The 23,689-nt window shown below is 40.5% G+C and overlaps 1 protein-coding gene across 1 annotated transcript; it reads right to left on the reverse strand.

Moving 5' to 3' along the window:
* Nucleotides 1-23,607, reverse strand: vill (villin-like). Its single transcript, XM_036125060.1, has 20 exons — nucleotides 23,439-23,607; nucleotides 21,630-21,668; nucleotides 14,269-14,352; nucleotides 14,081-14,155; nucleotides 13,773-13,972; nucleotides 13,089-13,197; nucleotides 12,702-12,812; nucleotides 11,153-11,358; nucleotides 10,986-11,064; nucleotides 10,788-10,886; nucleotides 10,499-10,652; nucleotides 9,656-9,756; nucleotides 9,431-9,568; nucleotides 9,181-9,339; nucleotides 6,868-7,047; nucleotides 6,629-6,774; nucleotides 6,301-6,445; nucleotides 6,028-6,216; nucleotides 4,199-4,453; nucleotides 1-442 (listed from the first exon to the last, which is right to left on the reverse strand). Exons 3-20 carry the CDS (start codon nucleotides 14,338-14,340, stop codon nucleotides 329-331), a joined length of 2,532 nt encoding a protein of 843 aa, XP_035980953.1. The 5' UTR covers nucleotides 14,341-14,352; nucleotides 21,630-21,668; nucleotides 23,439-23,607; the 3' UTR covers nucleotides 1-328.
* Between the last annotated feature and the right edge of the window lie 82 nt (nucleotides 23,608-23,689).

Raw genomic sequence — 23,689 nt, forward strand, 5'->3', positions numbered from 1 at the left:
GGCTTTCTGTGTTTATTTATTACATTCTGTGATTCGTGGCAATGACAAAGGCAACTTTATCATGTGATCAGCTTGAAAACATTTGAATACATTCGTGAGTACAGAGCACATCTATTAAATAAAACAAAAAGTCAATCAGTTTATCTGAAGTGGATTTTCTTTGCGAATCACCTGAACTTGTTCAGCGGTTTGAAAACATTAAAATGAATAAGTTATTCTGATGAACTGCTGCTGCTTCTGAATAAACAGGATTTGGCTTGCATTTCTCAGTATGCCCGGCGGACTGGTTTGGCGCCGCTACTGTGAAATCCTTTCAGGTAGGTCCTTCCTAGAATAGGCCGGCTTTTTTCTTCAGGTCGATCTGACGCCATTTGGGCATACCCAGGAACTCAGCTCGACTTACACCCAGCAGGTTCTCAAAGTCCACATCAGCCAGGTAGTCCTGCAGGAGGGAGCAGAGGTTGGGATCTGGTTAGGCTGACCCCTGCTGGTCACAATGTGCTATTACAGCAGGGTACACCATGAGGGAAAACAAAAAAAATAAACCTCCTCATGTGGTTAATAAAAAAATAGACCCTCCCCCATTTATTGGCACCCCTAATAAAGATGTATAAAAAATTTATGTATTTTTTTTTAACGTATCTTTCATTACAGTATAATAGTTTCATACCGACCTGGAATTTTACAATATTTATACAGAAGGAGAGAAAAAAAGTCCCAATGTAGTTTTTTTTCTTTTACAAAATTACTAGTGCCGAAACATTTTCCTTGTTAACATTCCTAAAAATCAAACCTATCTGAAGGAAACTTATGATTAATAATTTTTAGGAGTTAACTGGAGATCCATGAATGGTTTTTCTGTGTGTCTCTGTGTCCCTGGTGTGATGAGCTGGTGACCTGTCCAGGGAGTCCACCGGTGACTCCTGGAATCGGGCACCAGCTCCTTCGTGACCATGTGCAGATAAGCGGGTTTAGACAATGGATGGGTGGATGAATAGAGAAACCACAGCTTCCTGTTTTCCTGGAGACTAATTATGGTGTAACTGAGACACTCTTCGAAATGAGTAAGTCAAGAGAACATACCATTCAGGTTTAACAGATGTGTGTCAGCGTACATAAATCAGGGAATTGCAACAAGAAAATAGCTACTAAACAGAATATACAGTCAGTATAAAAGAATAAACCCGAGTCAGGAGGAGAAAATCTCTAAATCAGGCTACTGTATTATATTTTTTAAAGGTTTTTCCACACATATTACCAGGTTAGACAATAACCAATAAATTTACAGTAGTTATAAGAATTTCTTTCTTTCTTTCTTTCAAGTCTGGTAGTTATTTGGCGCTCAAACTGTTGGATTTTCTTTTTGTCTGGAGTTCTGTTTAATTTTTGTGTGTTTATTCCCACAACAGCAATCAGTTTATATCCCGCTTTAGTTGTGTTAAAATCTCTTTATATATTGATTTGTTTATTTATTGTTTGTAGTGATTTTCAGCCAACTTACATAAATGAGGGTTTCAGTTAATGGTGTCACAGTCAGTATTTTATGTTGCATTCGCTATTATTGTGTTCATTGTTCTGGTCCAGCCTTGTCCTTAATGGGGTAAATCAGTGACGGTTAGCTTTATTTCCTGTGTTATTGTGAAGCTGATTTTCCATGTGTCCCTCGGTCGGGTCTCCCCTTCGGTTCACTCCTGGTCTCATAGAGTCTCTGCATTCATGTTTATCCATGTCAAGTATTTGGGCGCCTCTGTTCAAAGTAGAACAATCCATTTTGTGTTTCATATGTCAAGGTATTTTAGATGTTGAACGTGATATGATGAAATGCAATCCCAGTTCTTTTTAAAAAATTACAAAATCGTCCTTTAATAAGCCAAAATATCCTAATGTCCCTTCCCTCTAGTATAGTTGGATGAACATCCTGAGGCATTCTACAGGATTGCAATCAACTGTAACCACTCAGCAGTTTTCTTGTGAAGAAAAGCTGCTTAAAGTATTCATTGTACTCATTGCACTCATTGTAGTAAAACTGCTGCATGCAAAAAAAAAAAATCACAATTTAAAGAGGGGAACTGATAGAAAAGAAAAACTTTCCTTCCACAGGAAGGAAAACATGTGCAACTACATTGGTTTGTATGATTGTTAAAAGATAGCTTATAAGTGAGATATTTAATTTGACAAAATGTCTGGGTAATATTTTATTTTTTTTAAGTGCATTGTGAGTGGTAGAAATGAACTATTTTTGCAAACATGATGGTGGACCATAGACAGTTCAAAAATATTTATATAATCTATCAAACAACTCAAACTGTAGCAAATTTAAAGCGGATACCTCAAAGATCAGAGTTTGAGCTTTTATCTGGCGCTATGGAAGAAAATTCTATCTATGCATGCCATTTTCTATATAGCAGAGATGCTCAATATATGGAATACATGGTAGAGACATGGTTTAATGGTACTGAAAGACAAAAATAAGACTGTAATTGATATGGGCATTGAATTTTTCAGTAATGTTGCAATTACAGATTTTCCTTTTATCGTGCAGCTCTACTGTCATGCAGTTTTAATAGCCACAAAGTGATGGTTTTCATCTGCAGGATTTAAAAGCAGCAATAGGAAATCTGGATAATATGTTGTCTGCAGTCATTTAGAAGGTTTATATTTAGCAAAAAGAGAGAACTTGACTGGTCAGCAGTTTCACTCTGCTTCATTTGCTTTCATCCCGAACAATAAGGGAAATATTGCCCTGCAGCTCAAGTTTCCTGATGAGTGTTTTCAACTATTTAGTGGGGAATCTAAGTCACAGATTTACATGCAAACTTTAACTGAGCTGTTTTGCACTGGAGCGTATCCTCACAGTGCTTACACAGCTCACAACACAGTGAGGCGGCCACTCTCAGTTACTGTATTTTCCGGACCATAAGTCGCACCAGCCATAAAATGCATAATAAAGAAGGAAAAACATATATAAGTCGCACTGGAGAATATGTCGCATTTTTGGGGGAAATTTATTTGATAATATACAACATCAAGAACAGACATGTCATCTTGAAAGGCAATTTTAAATAAAAATAGAACGGAGGCAACAACAGGCTGATTAATTGTACGGTTAGCTTACGCTACATGACAACTGAGAACGTGCTTGGTATGTTAACATAACATATTAAAAGATATTCAGATAACTATAGCATAAATAACATGCGAAGAAGTTAACCAAAGCGCCCGTGTCACTCCAAATAACTAAAATCCAGTGAAATCTTCATCCTCTGTGTCACTTTCAAATAACTCCGTTAACTCCGGAGGTAGAAGATGCGGCACTTTCGCTTTTACGTCGCTTACATCTGATTCAACACAAGCCTAGAGCGCCCTCTTGCGGTTTGGTGTGAAAATAACAGGTGTAATGATATACCGGTAAAAATGTGTAATAATTTCACACATAAGTCGCTCCAAAGTATAAGTCGCATCCCCGGCAAAACTATGAAAAAAAACTGCGACTTATAGTCCTGAAAATACGGTAAATGGAAATTCAGATTTGCCAGGTGGTCGTGGCGCCCCACAGGCTATGCTGCCCTGGGTGGTCACCCAAATCAAGTACCAGATCTTAATGTAAACTATAAACCTATTTAAAATAAACGTAACAGAAACCATTTTAAAATTCAGTTTGCTTCTTATAGAGATCATTGTGTGTAGGAACTTTTAATTGGTAATCTATGGCTTTCTATTTGCCTGGGGGTAGAAGTACGACATGATACTACTATGAAGGACATTTCCTTTAGTTACTAGGCTGGACGGTGAGAAGGGTGGTAAGGTAGTTAAAACGCATCTCCAAGGCTTTCTATTAGGGAACTGAGGCAAAGATTTTTTTTTTCAAAATCAATTTATGTTGCTGGAATGAAGTATGATACATTTTGACAAACTTGGTTATTCTACTTCTCCTCAAAAAGGCCATCTTTGCGTCTGCAGTAGCTGTTTAGTGTTTTCTTTAAGTGTCATTCAACAGGTGACTCATAGCTCTGGTCTTTGCTCAACGTTTCCTGGCACGACAGATCAATACTGGCTCTCACAAGCACAAAGCGCTTTGTGTTACGTAGATGTCTCGCAAAATCTTTAAATAAATATTTGCACATGTGCCTGATTTTAATGGCTGTAAATATATTGCTATAATTAAGATGTTAAACCAACACCCATTCATGCAACCCACCTCTCGCTGGCTGGGGTCCACTCCCTCTGGAAGCGCATCGACAGGCACATTAATGAGGCTCTTAGGGTCCACAGACATCCCACTGCCACCGGTTGGGGAGTAGGGGCCTTTGAATGGGCTGGTGAGAGTGGGGCTGGTGGGCGACTGGAACCCGCCGTGGGTCTTGTACATCGGAAACGAGCTTGCAGGGCCTCCAGGAGCACTGTAGCCATCCGTCACATCAAGACCTTTATTCAGGTCGGAGGCGCTCAGGTCCTTCAGGCAAAAAAAAAAAATATCAGACTTGCAGATTAGTGACACACAAAAAAAATGGCTGTTAGATCAGTAATACACCAGTACAAGCAGTCGATTAGGATCAGGATCGTGATCAGTCAATCACTTACTACAGTGATCTCACGGACAGATGCCGCATCATTCAGCTTTTTTTTAACATCCTCATAGGAGTTTCCCCCCTGTTGAGAAGATCGATTCAGATTAAGGAATTAGTTTGCATGCAGAGATGCACCCATCTCAACGAAACACATCATACGTGTACGACTGGGCTCGCCGTCCGATTTGTGAGATGATTCACTCACACAAGATTATTCATCTGAAATCTGTGATTATTTTCCCCTGATCATACATTATAATGCGAAAGAAAGAATTAATTATTAAACCATACTATTTTGCCTATCCTTGATACTTCTGTTTAAGACAACAGGATGGTCAGAAGTTTACATGATTTTTTTTGTGGGCATGAATGTCATTCGTTTTCAGCTTTTAATGGTGCATTTGAAACATAATTGGTTTGCACAAGTTTAAATGTACTTATCACATACAATATGCACCATCAGTAATATTTGAATAAATGTCCTCATCCAGATTCTTTTATCTATGTTCTTTTCGCGGCCTTGAACAAGGTCCTGGTGTAATTCTGGGTAGATGTTTGACCAATCTTCTTGTTAGAAATGCTAGAACTTAGTTTAATAGGTGAGTTTCCTGGCATGTGCCTATGATTTGGGCAGAGAAGGGTTTGCCCTAAAGTTATCCTAAATTTGAAAACCTGACTGCTCCAAACATGCTTCTGGTTATGGGGCCAAATGGCTTTACCTGTCTTATCAGACAATACATTTTCTTTTCTGGGGACATTTGGCTTGCCCATGTGGGCTATTTTAATTATGCTTGTAACTATCAAATTTAAAACAAAGCTTATTTTCTGGTTCATGGGGATGTCTAACTGGGCTCACAGTGGATAGTGGCATTGGTGTCCAAGCATCTTCCAGAACAAGGTGGCCTTGAGCCTTTTAACCCATTTCCTAGTAGCTCAGGGTGACCGTTTGATTTGGATCGCTGAAATATTGGCACAGTTGAGAGTTTAGAAAGACAGTAATCTCAAAGACACATCAAAAACTGGCTTTGGAAGCCTTACTTTAACCTTCTCCAGGGGTCTCTCAAAACCACGACTTCAACACTGTTGTTTAAAAGCTGGGTCTGCACTCTGCACCATTAAACCAACCTATGCAAATGAGCTCTGTTGATTATACCAGGTAGAGTGGCCGAACATCCGGCCAGAAATCATGTAAGATGCTTGTTCACTGTTGACAAAAAGCGTGTGATCAATGTTCAACCACCTAAGGGACGTCTAACCATATATCGTATGGAGTGACTTCATTTTATTTGAACTTGACTGTTAGTTTTCATCAGTTTTCATCAGTTTTCATAATCATAAATCCACCCGCTATAAAGAACGGTTCAAATGAATCATTAAAAGCCTCATATGGGTCTGAAATTCATGCCGACAACGATTAGATGTCTGTGCTGGAGAGGCGAGACCTCCCTGTTAGACCTACACTCCACTTAAAAGGATCCCATGCGTTAAACCAGCCGGTAAAGGTGAGCGGCTCAAATCCCTGTTTCACAAGGATGATGGGCGTGTCGGGGTCTCGGCCGGCCGGGTGGGTCCTCAGGTACTCGTGCGCGCTGTTCCAAGCCTCTTTGGTCTCAGTTTCGTTGGCGAACCTTCCAATCCACAAGAAAATCTGAAGAGATACAAAAAGGTGAAACGGAGAAATCGAACGCAGCACCTCCGAGGGTGTGTGAACGGTGGCATCCCAAACCCTCACCTCCTCCCAGGTGTCCAGCAGCATCACGTCCTCTTCGTCCAGGTCACTGTGGTCAAAGTCGTACACCTCCGTCATCCTGAAGCAACCCGTTTGGTTTGAGCACTCGAACAGCCGCGGGGCGTAAAGCAGATTCTCTCTCTCCAGTCTAAACGTCAAGATAAAAAGCTTTACCAGAACAGCTCCTTACCAGAGGCTCAAAGTGACACGGGACTTATCGATACGTCGATGTAGAAATATGTACATTTAAATGATTTACAAGTCATGCGCTCAAAGAGGAAAACACAAGAATGTGTGAAAGCATTTAGTTCAGCTCTATGTCCGAGTTGACCTGCTGTCGCTGGCGTAGGGGGCCTTTCCCCCCAGAGCGATCCAGAACTCCGCTGGCTCCTGGCCCTCCATCACCACCTCCTTGTACTGCCTGAACAGGCGGTCGCACATTTCCGTCGCCATCATCCTCTCGTCTCCGCTGCAACCCTGCCGACGCGCACAATTCGCAACAGACATTTAAAACAGCGTTGTTCCACGATTGTTCGGCGTGCTTCGCAGCTCCGTGGTCGGGGTGCGTACCTTTCCATACCACAGGTAGCATTTCTGGCTGGTCTTCAGCAGGAAAACGTCGTTGCTGTTTAGACACGAAGCCCTCGCCGGGACCTCGGTGGCCTTTGTGCTCAGCTCGTTGGTTCCTCTCACCTGGAAGAGGCTGCAGCTGGTTTTAGGGGGGGCTGCGCCAGCCCGCCCTGTTCCCCCCTGCAAGAAGCACATGTTACTATTAGCGCACCTTTACAGAAAATGTTTGATTGTTCATTTTCCATGAGACTGGAGCACAACAACAGGCTCCTTGCGTGCAGAAGTGTTCGCATCCCTTGAGTTTCGCACATTCTGCAACGCAACCATGAATAACATTGTGTTTTATTGTGATTTTACAGGATCAACCGAGAGACTAGTCCATGATTGTGAAGTGAAAAGATAAGGAAACATGGATTTCACAAATCGCTTAGGGAGAATCTCTGCCACGTTTGTGTATCCAGAGACTAAAATTATAGCTTTTTCCTCTTTCCAAAGGAGCTGAAATTAAAGCAGAATGGATGACAAGCGTCTAAAAAACATCCGTTTTGAAGTTTTGTTACAAATGCTCAGTTTAAAGTTGGTTATTATGTTATTCTTCTCGGTTTTTATGGCACTAGTTGCTAATTTTTCCCAAAGTAGACAGGAAGTGGGGTTTGAAAGAGGGTGGACATGTAGTGAGGGACTCAGGCCAGAATTGAACCTACGTCAGCATATAGAGAACTAAGGGCTCCTCATACGGATCAGGCTTTCTACCATCTGGACAATTCTAACATATGAATGTGCCGATCAAAACCCTTCCACTGTGGCTGGCTGTGTGTTTACGGGCCTGGAAGATGATCCTCTGCCTGATTCTCAAGCCTTTAGCAGGCCCCATCAGATTTCCTTCTGGTAATGGATTATTAACCAAACAAAGGATATCTACAGCCTAATGCCGCCACCTTCATGTTTCACAATGGGAATGGTGTGTTCTGAGTAGATTAATGAAGTTGTTTAAACCCAAGGACAGCGTTGTGCAAAAAGATGAGTTGTGGTGTCCTCCGACAAGAGAGCCTTCATCCACAGGGTAAGGGTCAGGGTTACTTAACCCCGTGTCCCAAAATGTGGCAGACTAAGCATATTATGTCCTTCCTTTCAACAATGACTCTCTTGTCATTTTTTTTTACAGAAAGGCCAGATTTGTGGAGAGCACAACTAATAGCCGTCTGTCATGAGATTCTCCCACCAGAGCTGCAGCTCCTCTCAGAGTTACTATGGGCCTCTTGGCTGCTTCTCTAAGTCATCTCCTACCTGGCCCTCTTGTCACTTTAGGTGGATGTCCACGTCTTGACAGGTCTGCGGTCGAGCAAGTGGCTTTGCTAGATTTAAACGGTGAGATGTTCACAGTTTGGGGATGTCGTTTTAAACTTCTCCACTGCATCTTCTACATCTTAATGATGCTGTTTGTTCACCAATGCTCGAACAAACCTTCGCAGAGCTCCTGGATAACTAGTGAGATTTATAATCCCACACAGGTGGACTCTGTAACGTTCACGGCTTCTGCTGTGATTCTGCTTCTCTGCTGCTGACTGCTGACATCCCTCTCTGTTCGCTGTGCTGCTCTGGCATATATCCACTGACTTCCTGCACCCGTCTCTGCTCTGGTTACTGGCGCTCTATATACACTGCAAAAAGGGAACTAAAAGTAAGTCAAATTTTCTAGAAATTAGTGTATTTTTTATTGATTTGAGCAGGTAAATAAGACTATTTGCCAATGGGATTAGTAGTTCCACCCCTAAAATAAGATAATTAGATATTCTGCACTTGAAAAATGATGATGGAGATGAATTTTTCCTACTTTAAGTGCAAAAATCTTATTCCATTGGCAAATAATCATATTTACCTGCTCAAATCAAGAAAAAATGCACTCATTTCAAGACAAATTTACTTAATTTTAGTTCCCTTTTTGCAGTGTAGACCTGTCTCTTCCACAGTTCAGGCGCCAGATTCCCAGACACCCTTGCGTAGCCCTTCTGCCACACGTCTCATGGTGGAAACGACAGCCACTGACCTGTCCCTCTCTCTTTCAGGGGTTTCTGCGCTCCTCACCGGCTACACCTGTCTTTCAATAAAAGTCTTAAAAGGCTAAAAAAAACACTCTGCGTCTGTCGAATTCTCGGGTCCAAAAACCAGCATCGTTACAAATTTACTGCTTGCATAATGAACACAATGACAAAACCTGGAAAAGTTCAAGGGATACTTATGCTTTTGCAAGGCACTGCACAGTTTCATTGTTCTTAATTTGGACTAAAGTAACCTTCAGTGTTAAAGTCAAACCTCGAAAATGATGAGTTTTCCTTTGAAAATTGCCAGGAAGTGGCGAGGCTCCTTTCCCATCACCACTCGGACCTGGACGGGGGCGCCGTTGTACATGTTGTCAATGGCGACAGCCTGGTAGGCGCAGGCAGTGATCTCGTCTTTGGTGGCGTGACGTCCCTGATGTAAAAGATTTTAGATTAATGAAATCGGTGAGAAGTTTGTCGGTTTGTGGGGGAAGAACTGCGCCTCGTGTTCTGATGAAACTGACCTGCCACATGTAGAGTATGTAGCGCTCTCTGTTCGACACCTGGTATGAGTACAGCACCAAGTAGCAGTCTCCTCCGTAAAACTGCCCGTACGTATTAGGCTGCACCTCGGCCAGCTCCAGTTTCTCAATGCGCCACACCTGAAGGACGAAAGTCAACGTTTCTGGAACTTTAGCTCTCCTTTAGAGCAGTCTCAATATTTTTACTTTGATGTGCGTCCTTCCTACCTTCACGTCTCCTGAACCATCGTCAACCAAGTGCTGCTTTGCCGCCTTGTCAGGGTGAGCGTGGAGCTCCTTCACGTCAAACTTTACTTGCTCAACCTTGGCTGCAAGGTATGCCAAAGTATTGGTTAATAAATCAATATTCACTCAATTTGTCATCTACAACCAGTACATGTTTGATATAATAAGTATGTATATATGTTTATATACATATAGATCACTATGTATGTAAATAAGAGATCATATGCCCATTCCTATTTGTTTTTGTATTTTTTTGTATCCTTTTTGATCCATTGTATATATGAAGATTCACTGTATATAACTGAATGCACCTTTCCTACTCTGCACCTTCTTGTATGAACCGATGTGGCAAGTAAATTTCTCCATTGTGAGATCAATAAAGCCTATCTTATCTTATCTTATCTTATCTTATCTTAAATTAAAATTATCCTTGTCAAGTATGTCCAAATGGATTAACCACAAAAACAGCTCGTCAGACAGTGATGAAGGATGAACCAAGAAGGTGGTAAACTTATAGAAATCATGTCGTGTTACAAAACCAGTTTGGCCTCTCTGGCTCAGTATTAAAACAGATGTAATCCTTTTAAACTTCATTTAATATTCTGTGCGTCCCACAATGCTTGTTACAAGGCCCTATCCTGCTTTTTTATTGCACTATTATTATATTATTGCTTTCCTAACCTTTTTTATACAATGCTGTGTTATAATTTTCTATTTGTTATAATATTTTGTCTGTTTCATAACTAGTATCTGGAAAGCACTTATCTTTTTATGGCTTGTGCTGGCTAATTATGAGCTAGGTAGGAAATGTGGAATTGACATTACCTATCTTTCCCACAGTGTGGGTGTTGCCCAGACCGGTAATTTGGCCTTTTTCCCTCCAGGTTTTGAACTGATGCTTGAACATCGCTGACTCTCCTCCTTCACTCATCACCTCCACACTGGTGCTGGACGGGTAGTTTTTGGTTTTAATGTAGTCCTGGTGGCAAACCAAAGACACATATGGATCGATCACACGGCTCCAAAAGAAAAGGATAATGTAACAAGTTGTGCAGAAGTTATACAGAGACGTCATTCAGATTTAGCCTCATATTTCATTAGTTTGCGTCCTCACCACTGCTCTCTTCATGGCCTCTCGACGCTCATTCTTTGAGGCCTTTTTGCCCTTCCAGACCATCACATTAGAGCCTCTGTTGTCCAAAATATAGCAGTCCTAACACCGGGGGGGAAAAGAAACGGTCACATGTGAAAGGTCCCACGTTCTCGACAAACAGCTTCAGAAGAAAAGCGAGCGAGGATGAGAGGTAGTTACAGAGGAGCGCAGCAGATCTTGTGTTAGAGGCTGTATGCCCACTTCCTGGATCACTACGTTCCCGCTGTTGTCATGAACACTGTTGACAGACAGAGGAGGGTGTGTGGCACCGTTAGAATGTTCTGAAATAATCTAAAAGTCACAACGCTGAGACACCAAACACTTACTGGTAGAGCCTGACGTTGTTGTTCTGCTCTTCGTCGTGTTTGGTATCAGGAACGGCCTTCTTCAGCTGGCCGGGTCTCTTGCCGAGCACGTCGGTCATCGTTTTTACCAGCTCAGGTGTGTCCTTCTCCTGCGCTCCCTCCACGACATGGATGTCAGCGCGACCTCCGCGCTCCCGGTCCCGGATGTCCTGTGCCAGCAACACTGCCTGCGAACACGGCGGAGAGAACCGAATGAAAATGTCTCCTAATTTAAGTCAGATAGGTCCCAAAAAGTCTAACACCCTTTAAGCATAGATGTTAGAGAGCCGTCTATTTTATATTCCCATGTTTAATATTTGGATATGGTGTTTTAAGTTTGAGGAATTATGCGAGTAATTAGCATCGGTGTTGGCTAATGAGTGACTGTATAATGTTAGCCGTCAGTTAATGCTGACAGTGCTAATGAGTGTAGCTTCTAATCAATAGGGTTGTTACGTATTTGCCAATTTGTCAATAGTTAGTGAAAGAAAATAATGATTCTATCATCAGTAAGTGTTTATACTATTGTCTATACTTATTCCTCTCATTGTGGGTGCCTCATGCCACAGACTTTAATTAAAGTCATCGGGGGAAATCAGATGGAAGCATCTTCGTACATAGGTTAGAATGTACACTTTTAAAATAATGTGAATTAATTTGCACCGCAGGCTGTAGAGAAAACAAATTAATCTGTGTTTTAAAATTAGTTTTAGAATGATGGAAATCGTAATTTAATTGTGTATCTCTTGGTCCACTTAATTTTGGGGTCTCCTGTCTGGTTCTTGGCAGCTGTTCACAATTTTATTAGAATTCAGTATACCATAACTCTTTATGTATTCAATATTCCATAACATTATATTATGGCAAATAATGAAATATTACTTAACAATTACTTGTTAGTAGCTTTATTTAGTGGAAATTTCTGAGCCAAATTTAGGAAAAAAAGTTTCCTTATTGTTTTATTTTAATTCTGAGTCAACCATATTGTGAAGATGCATAAAACAAATATGAAACTGCATTGAAATACAAATGTTTAACAAGGAATCCTAAAAGTTATAACTTTTTATGAATTGTCTTTTTTAATGGAAATCCATTAAAGCTCATGATTCACATATGTAAAATTAATATCAGAAGCTGTGGGCTCATTTCTGATGAGGAGTAATCCGCATGAAGCAAATTGAACTTTTTGAGTCAGTAAAAGGCACTTTTATCGCAAGAGTGGATGAAAATTATGTTTAATCCTAACATCAAACAAGGAGGAAAAAAACAAAGGCTTTAATTTTGTCAGTTATGTTTTCTTTTTTTCCCTGATTAAGAAAGGTATTGAAAAATAAGATGCCAATGTTTTGCACAATTTATTATATTTTAATTAAAATTGTGACTTTCTTTAACAAAACAGTCAACATTTAATTTCACATTCAATGGAAACAAGGCTCTAAAAATCGTTAAATCGATCAGCTTTTTAATGTACATTAACTATTTTTTCTTCAGCGCTTTTCTTTTACCGCTGCAAATGCACATCTGCTCATACCTTGAGCTTCTCCCTCCTGTTGCACTCAGGGCCATTCCACTGAATGATGGTTTTACCAAGGTCCAGAAGAAACACGTCTCCATTGTTAAAGCTGTTCCATGACACCTCAACCTGCAAACAAACAAACAAAAAAAATAATCACAGTTTGCATTTCTAAACACAATCAAATGGGAATTCCAAACAACTGCGTGGCTACAATAGTAAAATACCCCAAAATCACAGCTTTTCTCAGATCGTTAACACCTATTGTGACAGCTACTACAACAAATGCGCTAAAAATGATCATAACATGAGCAGCAACACCCCTGTGGTGGGACTGTGCGAAGGAGGGAGTGAGAGGTACAACACAGACTGCAGTGACGACAGGGACTATTCTTCTCTGCAAACCTCTGACGCTGAAACGTGCTTCCTCCCTTTGACGTGCAGCAGCCGCAAGACGTTGTAGACGTTCGTGTCGACGTGGTTAAAACCTGAGGCCAATCCACCCTTCTTGTAGCTGCAGAGAGATCAGCGACCAAAGTTCAGGTGTAATAAAAAACGAGGCCCAACGCGCCATAAGCAATAAAGACAAAGGTTTTTTTTTTCCACCATAAAAGAAAAAAACTGTGAAAGTGATTATCTGGAGTCTATTCTGCTAATCCTGAAATTTTTTCGTATGTGACGATAATTTCAGACAAAGTAATTAGCCGTTTTTATTTTAGAGAGATTACAATATATGCGAGTGTGTGTGTGACCTTTTCTTGGTAATTCTAGTCCTCCCTTACGACAATATGTACCTTTTGACCACTAGGGGGCATGAAAGTTCCAAGTTTAGCGCCCCTGCAGGCCACTAGCATGTGCTAGCTCTCTTCTTTAAGGGGCGCTCCAGGTCACATGACTTTCTGAGTGACGGAGCCACACCTCTCAAGTTACATACATAGTTTTTGGGGCAGCCCGCACAGACCATCAGTACACGCTAAGTGCTATATTGACATGGAAAGTTGAATAATATATCTCAAATCAGGCTAACATGTGGGTCAAAAGTTACGTATTGGGGCTGTAACATTCAGGCGAGTGTACTGTATGACTTACATCAGGCCATTTTTGAAGTAGCTCCTGAACTTTGGCGATTCGAAGCCCTGCACCTCCCTGTACTGCACTGGGCACCCACCCAGGTACTCATCCAGCTGGGTGACGTAGAGCGCTGCAGATCCCTGCTCGTCCTGGGAGGAGGTCTTTCCTATCCAATAGTGGATGTCGATCGACTCTCCCGCACCTTTATTCTTGCTGATCTGGAGTAGAGTGCGCAATTGATAAAGGCGCACGTGTTAATCATTCACATTTGTACGCGCAACCTTATCAGAGTCTCATAAAATGAAATCAACCTGTGCCACACTCACATTCAGAATAATGTAACAGTCCCCCTCAAAGAAGTTACCGTAGGCCTTGGTCGGAACCGGCGCCATCCGCATTTTCTGCATAAAGAAAATGTAATGGTTTAAACCACTGTAGTAAGACTTCATCTCAATCTGTTGTGAAATGCACTAGACTGTAGAATTTAGGTTTCTCTTTTTTAGCACTTTCTTACATTGATGGTCCATATCTGCAGGCCTGGCTTCCGACTGATGTTTGCAAAAGCATCTCTGTCCTTGCTGTTCATCTTCGCGGTGAACTACAATGAGCAGAAGGGGAAAAAAGTGACAAGCTGAAGCAGTTTTGCATGTGGCTTTAAGGCAGATGCATTGCAAAAAGGTAACTAAAAGTAAGCAAAACAATTTTTAAATTAATGTTAATGTTAATTGTCCTTGATTTCAGCAGGTAAATAAAAGATAATTAAAAACACTGCACTTGAAATAAGATGATGGAGATTAATTGTTCCTATTTTAAGGGCAAAAAACCTTACTCCATTGGCAGATCATCTTGTTTACCTGCTCAAATAAAGGAGAAATACACTCATTTCAAGAAAATGTTACTTTCTTCGAGTTCCCTTTTTGCAGTTTATGATCAATAAATACAATAACTCTTACAGGCAGTGCATACCTGCATTACTAACTATGAAAAGTCATGGTGCCCAAGCATTAGAACTAGAAGCTCTATTAAAATCCACTTTCATAACAAGTAAGGACATTAGCTTGAGAAAAGCAATACAGAACTTTTTTTTATTTTTGAGGGTACAACTTTCATACATTCTTTCATACAACCAGACCAAGGTGTGGTTTCCTGCCTGACCTGTACAACCAGGAAATCGCTCAATTAGAAGCTGTTCGACATCAAGGAGTTAACTAAAAGAGTCCAAAAAGTAACACAATCTATCAGCTCAAGAAATGCAAGAACCAATGAGAAACATGGTCACTAACATCTATCATTCATGAATGGGATGCAAAGCAATTTCTAAGACTGTGGGATTCTTATGAACCATATTTAGAGCCATTTCCTACAAAAAGAGAAAGCATAAAATTAACATGTCTATTCAATTAAATCTTCCTAAAATATGGTCCTGCTTCCAAAATGTCAATAAGAGCGCACTGACGACTCATCCAGGAGATCACAAATGAACCTAGAAGAACCTCTGAGGCAAGCGAGCTCTGGGGCCCTTTAGCTAAGGTCAGTGTTCATGATTCAACAGATGATTCACCACTAGAGGTGGTCTGGAAGCACGCGCTGTGGTTCCCTGCACTCTGCTGGCGTCACTGTGGTTGTCTCCGCAGTTTTGAATGTTTGGTTTAAGATCTGTCCTCCTACCTGGGCGCCGTCGAACATGCAAATGCCGGTTATCCGAGGTAACGCTGAACCAAGATCCATTGCAGAACATAGCCACACATCATGGGTGCCAGCCTCACACTTTTAATTTCATCCAACAACAGCGGTTTCTGTGATGTTAGCAGCAACAACCTTTGAATAAGACTACCCGCATTGGAAGATGGCACAGGACGCTGGATGGAGTCTGATTCATACGTTTTTAGGTGATAGACGCAAATGACATTGGGTTTTACAATCTACGGCTCTCACACACCTATTGGCTCCAACATTGGGTACCAACCATGTCTAAACTTCAACAGATGCAGGGAGGTTGGATGTTATACCCACCTGGCCACATGCAAACCTAACATACATTACAGAGTTGTAGACAGACACTAAGTCTGATTTTTTTTTTTTTTTGTGAACCACTACAAAACAAATCTACCTAAAGGGTTTAATAAAGTAACCTTCAACTCTGGACCAGTAAATAACAATCCCAAACCTGAACTTCTACAATTGACAACATAAAGCTGCCTTATGTTTAAACCTCTTGGACCCCCCACTGCTGGGGGAGGAACGTAGCTTTTCAGCAATTGCAAACCACTAAAATAATCATTACAATAATAATTACATTTTTTAAACAATTTGAATTTCCTGCGGATAGTTGCTGAAGTAAACATAATTCCATTAATTTGTGTTATTTTGAGCACAGATTCAGAAGAAAAGCACCTTGGGGACCTAGCCTCCACTACTGGAGGCTTCCCAATCGACTCCATCCAGTTCTGAGGAAAATTTTAAATGGATGCATGGCATATAGCATTTGCAGATGCAGCGGCTTTTATTCTGTGTGTCCATCGACTGTCCTGCAGCTGTCTGCAAACACGGCCGCTTTACCTGTGATAGTAAAACATACGTCCGCTGAAGACGTCCATTCAACACACTAGCTGCTTGCAAATCCTATCGCTTTAAGGCTTTCAAGTTGTTCTGACTTCTGACTTTTATTCTTCTGGCATATAGTCAACAAGGCTTTGCTCTGTGTTGGCTCGATGGCATCATGCAGCTGCAAATTTGTTTGCATGTCCGGGGTGCAAGTCTCTCATCCAACCACATCCCTAAAGGTGAGATCTTGGATTGACTGCTTGTATCTGGTGACTGAGGAGTTCCTCGTCATGTTCAAGAAACCGGTTTAAAATGGCGTGGCCTTCTCAACGTGATACACTATCCTGCTTGGAGGAGACGGGTAGCCTTTGGTCGAAAAGGGATGGACATAATCAGCAACTATACAGAGGTTAGCTAAGATGTTTAAACGATGCCCAGTTGACACGTAGGGGCAAAAGGTGTGCCAAGGAGCTACATCTCTACATCATTACACCACTTGGGGAAGCTGGACCTTTGATATAAGGCAGGAAAAATCCATGTTTTAATAATGTGTTTACCCATTTCTAATCCCACCACCTGAATGTCTTATCAGGCAATTTTTTTTCCGGTCTGCTACTGTCCAGTTTTGGTGAACTTGAGGGAACTGGAGCCTCAGTTTTCTGTCCTTAGCCCATATACTTCCAGATTCGACTTGCTTTGCTTTCAGGGATTTTATTCTGTATATCTTGGTTGTAACAAGGTTGTTATTAGACCTGCTGATGCCTTATTGTCATCTTGAACCAGTCATGCCTTTCCCCCCCCTCTATCTTCTATTTTATATGCCATTCTCTGTGCCATTCTCAGAAACTCATTACAGATTATAACTCATTTAAAGTACTCCAAAGTAGAAAACACAACTTTTATACAGCATTTGCATAGATCTATATTACATCTCTATCACATCAGTGGAAAAAAAATATGTTTTTGAGATAATTTAGAGGCTTTTGAAAGATTGCATAACTGCCAGCAAGGCAGCTTTTGATCCACTAATGAGCGTCAGGCTGGAGTCAAAGCGCCGTGCAAGTCCTGCAATCAGCTGCGCTTTAACTGCCTCTTTACTGAGGTATGAGAAACAACAGCGCCGATAAGCAAACACTGAGAACCCAGGAGTGCAGCTGTCGCCCTGCACGACTCAAAGGGATGCCACGCTACCCTCACTGGATGATGAATGCAGGATCAGAGTCGGCTTTCTACCTGATTGCCATGTAATTAAACGTGCGTTAGGGTTCGTTTGGTCCTTTCAAAAGCATTGCTACCCCCTAAACTTTTTTTTATTTTATTTGGCTACGTTATAACGACAAACTTCAATGTATTATATTTGTGTTTTATACGATGAACCGACACAAATTACTGCGTACGTGTGAAGAGAAAGAGAAAGGATCCGTGGGTTTCATCGTTTTATACAAATAAAAATCTGAAGAGTGCATTTCCATTCACGCTTACAGAGGTCGCCTAATTAAAAAGAGTCCACGCATGTGTAATGTCATCCCTGAGTAAATACAGCTGTTCTGTGAAGGCCCTGGGGCTTTGTTAAGAGAAAATTAGTGAACAAACAGCCTCATAAAAGCCAAGGAACTCAGCAGATAGGCCAGGATGACAGCACCAATAAGAGAAGCAGCCAAAAGACCATTGGTTACTCTGGGTGAGCTGCGGAGATGCACAGCTCGCATACGCAAGGGCATCTGCTGAAAGGACATGGTTGAGCACTCCACAAATATGCTTTTTTTTTTTTTTATTAAAGAGTGGCAACAAAAAAAGCTACTGTTGAAAGAAAAACAGGAGGATGTCCTGTTGAAGTCCTGGCACTAAGCAAAAAGCAAACATGTGGAAGGATGTGCTTCGTTCAGGCGATTTCAAAACCTGTGTGGTAAAAAACTAACACCTGCACATCTGTCCTGCACACCTGCCTGTTGTTGTTGTTTGTTTTTTTTGGGCTGGCTGTCCGCTCCCCACCATCTGCTCTGCTCCACTCAGCTAATTAGTGGAGCAGCTTCTCCTGCACCGACTTTAATAACCTGCAGCTGTCTTTGCCTATTTCTACCTCACAGCCAGTCAGTGCCAGATCGTCTTCGAGCCTTGTGAGAGTTGCTGTCTAAGCGTCCATGTCTGCATCGCCTGTTCTGACCGCCGTTCTCATTTTGGATAGCCTACCCTGTTTGCCTTGCTCTCATCGGCCCTCTGACGTTTGGACACGACCTTGGACTGATTATTAACCTCGCACCTTGATCTGCCTTTTGGACCCGTCTCTCTTGCTGTGAATGACCCTCACGGACCTGCTTTCCACCTCCAGCCTGTGTGCGGCCTGTCATCTGATCTGCCTGCTACTTGCTCACACTGGACTCTTTCCTGTCATTACCATATTTTTGTTTATTTGTTTGATTGCTAATAAACCTTTTGAAAAATGCAACACTGTGTCAGGCTCGAACATCGGGTTTTCTGGTTCAGAATCTCAGCATTCCCCTAAAGAGAGCATGCCACGACCCCTGCATGAGGCTGCAAAAGACTTGAGAATTGGATGGTGGCTCCCCTTCGATCAAAGCATACAGCCAAAACTGAAATGTAATAGTTTAGATTCTTGAGTTAGAACCAGGGGCGGTTCTAGACAGGGGCCAACAGGGGCCCATGGCCCTGTAGAAATGGTACTGGCCCCTGTTATGGCCCCTGTACTAAAGACTTAACATTAAATAAACTTCTCATAAATATTTGCAATGGCAAAGAAACCATAACTGATTGGTCACTTTGACCAATTTTATTTTTTACCTATACAGTTTTACTCTAAGAAGGATTTAGAAATTAAGATGTGTCACGTTTAGCTTTAGCCGTATTGAGCTGGGGGCAAAATTTTCAACTGCTAGATCAGGTGTCTGAAACCTGCAGTTCCAAAACAACAAGTGGCTCACTTAATATTATTACACAGTTAAATATTGCTATTTTATTGTTTAACTTTTTTGTTCTGTGCCCCTGTGAAAAAACACTGGCCCCACCTTGGCCCCCCTGGTAAATTTGGTCTAGAACTGCCACTGGTTAGAACGGTCCTGTCAAAGCCCATTGCTAGCTACCGTTGAGAATCGGCAGCAAGACTCTCTGTTCATAGATGCTTTCCCTTCCGTCCGCCATTAGTCTGTGCAAAGCTGGCTTGCAGACTTGCAGATGTACCTGCGGTAAAAGGTGGTTCCACAGTTTGACTCAGGGGAGCTGAATGCAGAAGGCAGGCCACACTTTTCAGGTTGTAATCAGGAAAAAAAATAAAATTACACAACATATCAGTGACCCCCCCTCTCCTCAGTTATGTGTGGCTTTGTGTTGGTCAGTGTGGAAAAACGTGAGACCGTTTAATGGATAGGGACAGTTTTGCAACGCACTGTATCTACAGATATTGGAGGCTTGAATTACAGCCCTGATAGCGGCTCTAATCTTTTCCATAGGTATAATCTGCTGAGCAAGCGATTACTAAAGTGAGATAGATCAGGTCAGCTGGACTCCACCACGTTCCCAAAGACACACATCGTTCATATTATCAGAGATGATAGAAATAACCGGGAATTTTGCATTTTAGACATGACTCTATTGTTGTACGGTTTTTTTTCCACTACTTTGCTATGTAGACTCTGTTGAAAGTTATATGGCATTGTGTTTCTGTAGTGTTGTCCTTTCACACTGAGTTCAAACGGTGTGCTGATCCCTTAGGGTTGGGTTTACAGCAAACACGTGGACATTTATCAGTAGTTTATGATACCAAGCTGGAGCCTTCTCCAAAAATGGAGATGATAGTAAAAGGTATTGAAGGCATAGTTCAAAAAAAGTACCTGATATCATATAAAAATACAACCATGATGTTAACCATAAACTGCATTTTTAATTGTCCTCGTGTCAACTTGCAGCAAAAGTCTGCAACCTTTTTATTGCCTACGAAGACTTCGTGTGGAAGGATGAAGGCCGATAATAAGATGTTCTGCGTTGGTGTGCAAGGGTTAGTGAGAAATCCATTAAAAAGTGCCAGATAGGTGAGGTCTGGAACTCCTCCCTATGCCTTTAAGTTTTGTTTTATGCAATCTTTCTTCAGCAACAGTTCCTCAGGCTTCCTAATGGTCCATTTTAGTTTATGTTATATTCTGGCTGTTGATTTTTTTTTATTTTCAAATGACATTCTAGTCTAATTCTTAGACATATATCAGAGAAATTGGCTTATTTGGTCTATAAGTTTGAAAGGAAGTTGTTTCATTTCCACTGTCGCCACATGCTTGCCCTGGAGGATGGGCTGTGACAGAGTCAGTGACAATGTAATTATTAAATAGGATCATAAACAGAAATTGATTGTTCTGTATTATAGCTATGACTGAATTTGACTGTATGTCATTGAAATCGTATCTGGCTATTTGTTTAGATCTCATCGGACTAATTTAGTTTCTGTATAAGTGGATATGGATTGGAGCTTATTGTCTTCTAAGACACATTGACAAGACAAATATTGTGAGTTGGTACTGCTTGAATAAACTGACCTGAATTAAAATTAGTGTTTTTAGAACATATAGAAAAATAACTTTAGGGATTTATCATTGAATAAATTGATCCTAAAAGACATATAAAGCGTTCAACATGCTATTTACTATTTTAAAAGTGAAGTAGATTAAGAAACTGGACAAACAGAAGTCAGAAATAAAGAACTGACTTCCCAGCACAAAATATTTACAGCAAATGTGAAGATTTGAAGCGAATTTCTTGCTAGGCTGCAGCCAGTTTTAAACATATTGTGGCCAAATTAACATGGTTGTCAATGCATTCCACTCTAAATCCACTTTTAGCTTATCAATTATTTAATTGTGGGCTAATGTTTTCACAGAGATGTCAACAACTACCTTTTTTTTCTCGCCTTTATTTGGTTAACTGGAGTTAATTGACTGTTGTTGAAAACGTTTGTTAATCCCTGTTGTGAACATCTATTTTGCTTGAACATCATGGAAGAAAAAGCAAATAACGGATTCAAAGCAGAGAGCGGCACTGCATCCATTACGGGGACAGGTAGGACTGGTTTCCAGTCAATTAGCTGCGTTTTCACTCAGCATGCACAATGAGCTTTGTCAATGCTGCACCCTAAATCCATCCCTATATTTCTGTCTTCAAATCAAATATATACCATTAATGAAAAAATTACCCTAAGATAAAGAAAGTATCTTCTTTTATAAGTATGATTTTAAAGTGTTATTCTTTCAAATTGCAGTGATTCGCCAAAAACAAATACATACAAAGGTGTTAGAAAACTAGTAAACTTCCAAATGTCAAGATTGTTCTTACCTTATGTTCTGTAAGACGTGGCGATTACCTCGATGATTCCTGGTGAAGACAGATTTTTATGAATTCAGTTATGTAATAATAAGCTACTGCTGGGCTCTCCTCCCATCAGTGTGCGTGTAGCAGGGAGGGTTTTCATGTATTTGTGTCCACACCCAGGTTTAACCACACCTGCAATTTCCTGTCGTGATATTTACATTGTGACAGCGTTAAATGTGCCTACTCTCACCACCTCCCACTCAATAGAAGAGGAGGAGGAGGAGGAGGGGATTCTGGCCTGAGGCTTTCCCTCTTTTTTTCTTTCATTACTAGATGAAGTTAACTGTCAAAAAATTATGAAAATCTTTCCTCTATTGAGATCCCGCTTTTGCTTTTTAAAGGTTTTACTGTTTGTGTTATAACGTTGGACAGCAGCCCTTCAGCTGCACACGGGATATTAAAAGGACCGTGTGGCTTGTTTATTGCACAAGTGCACTGCACACCTCTAAGGCAGGGGTTTTGGACTCTAGGAGCTATTAGTGGCATTAACACGGAAGTAGAGGTTCTTGAGAGGCTCACTTGAGAGATAGCGCTTCACTTTTATTTATTTTTTTTAAAGATTTTATAACTTTCCTTCCTCTCTGTCCAGGGTGCCATACTGCTAAAAGCTTGGTTTGGGGCTTCAAATAAGTTTTCTATTTTTATTAGCAAGTCGAGTAAATGAGAAGAGAGCACCACCCTTTTGTGCTCAGCGTAAGCTCTCGGAGAAAATAGGGTTAGACTTAAGCCTGTGGACTTTGCTGCTGGCTATAACGACACCGAAGTGGGTCTATTATGTGTTAAATTAAAGGGTTATTTATTTATTTTTTATTTAACCTTCATTTATACTGGTATTAAAGATCCAATGTCCCACTTTTAATAGAGACCTGTTAGATAAATAAAACCAACAGCAAAAATTATTTCTGTGTATTTTAAAAGCATTTGAGATACATACTTAGACTAGGTTCATTGAAACACACTTTTAAATTCAGGTTACCTATACTATCTATTTATCTATACTATCTCTCTCTCTCTCTCTCTTTATATATATATATATATATATATATATATATATATATATATATATATATATATATATATATAGCTAAAAAATGTAAAGGGAACACTTTAACAACACAATGTAATTCCAAGTGTTCCCTTTATATATATATATATATATATATATATATATATATATATATATATATATATATATATATATATATATATATATGCCTCCAGTTTCAACTGTTTCAGATTGAGCGGCACGCCCTGGATGTTAGTTGTGCAATAATTACCATCACTTTGTTCCGGTAGGGAAAGCCTTGTGAATTGCTATTTATATTCATGTGCAAAGCAGGAGGCTTCTCCACGTTCTGCATTAAAATTATTTACAGAATTTCTGACATTTTTTGACAGAATAACTTTGAAGCAGTATTACAATTTAAGGTTAATCTGGAACGTCAAGAAATATCTGATGTTATACAGTAGAGCTCATTTAACTGCACAAAGGCAGCCTGCTGAAGAAGTAAAGAAACAAAACAAAGCTCTTTAATCCCCCTCATGGATCAGCTTTGACGTTTTTTAACGTATGTGAACAATCTGTCAAATATGAATCATGGATAAGACTCCCTTGTTTTTTCTATTGGATATAGATTTTTTATATTTAGTTATTTATTCAGTTGTATAGAATAGTGCTGATTACGTAGTCTCATAAAGGGTAATCCAAAGTGTTCACCGTTACATAATCTATTATGATTATTAGAAACTTGATCTCAACAAAGGTTCACTTACCTTCAATTATGGCACATAATTTCTTCATCCACTCTTGGAATCCATTCAAGATCTAAAACCATTTCCACATCGCGAACTTTGGCCCTGTCATATCTGAAGGGATAAGTTGAAGGTTAGAAGGAAACACCGACAATAGGAATGCTCCAGGCTTGAATAATAAGCCCTGTAATGGCTAATCCACCGATGAAGTTACAGCAACGTAAGCGGAAGCCAAAGGTCCACATTTCAGCTTGGTTGCACATTAACTAGTT

The sequence above is a fragment of the Fundulus heteroclitus genome, chromosome 21 (genome assembly GCF_011125445.2).
Source record: "Fundulus heteroclitus isolate FHET01 chromosome 21, MU-UCD_Fhet_4.1, whole genome shotgun sequence".
In the NCBI taxonomy this organism is placed as follows: Eukaryota; Metazoa; Chordata; class Actinopteri; order Cyprinodontiformes; family Fundulidae; genus Fundulus; species Fundulus heteroclitus.

Bases quoted from the DNA above. Each gene is read 5' to 3' on its own strand.
- vill (XM_036125060.1), bottom strand. From the start codon at position 14,340: ATGAACAGCAAGGACAGAGATGCTTTTGCAAACATCAGTCGGAAGCCA. The intron at 14,156-14,268 runs GTAAGAAAGTGC...TTCTTTATGCAG, and splicing joins TGCAGATATGGACCATCAAT to AAAATGCGGATGGCGCCGGT. The intron at 10,653-10,787 runs GTGAGGACGCAA...GTTTGCCACCAG, and splicing joins AGGCCATGAAGAGAGCAGTG to GACTACATTAAAACCAAAAA.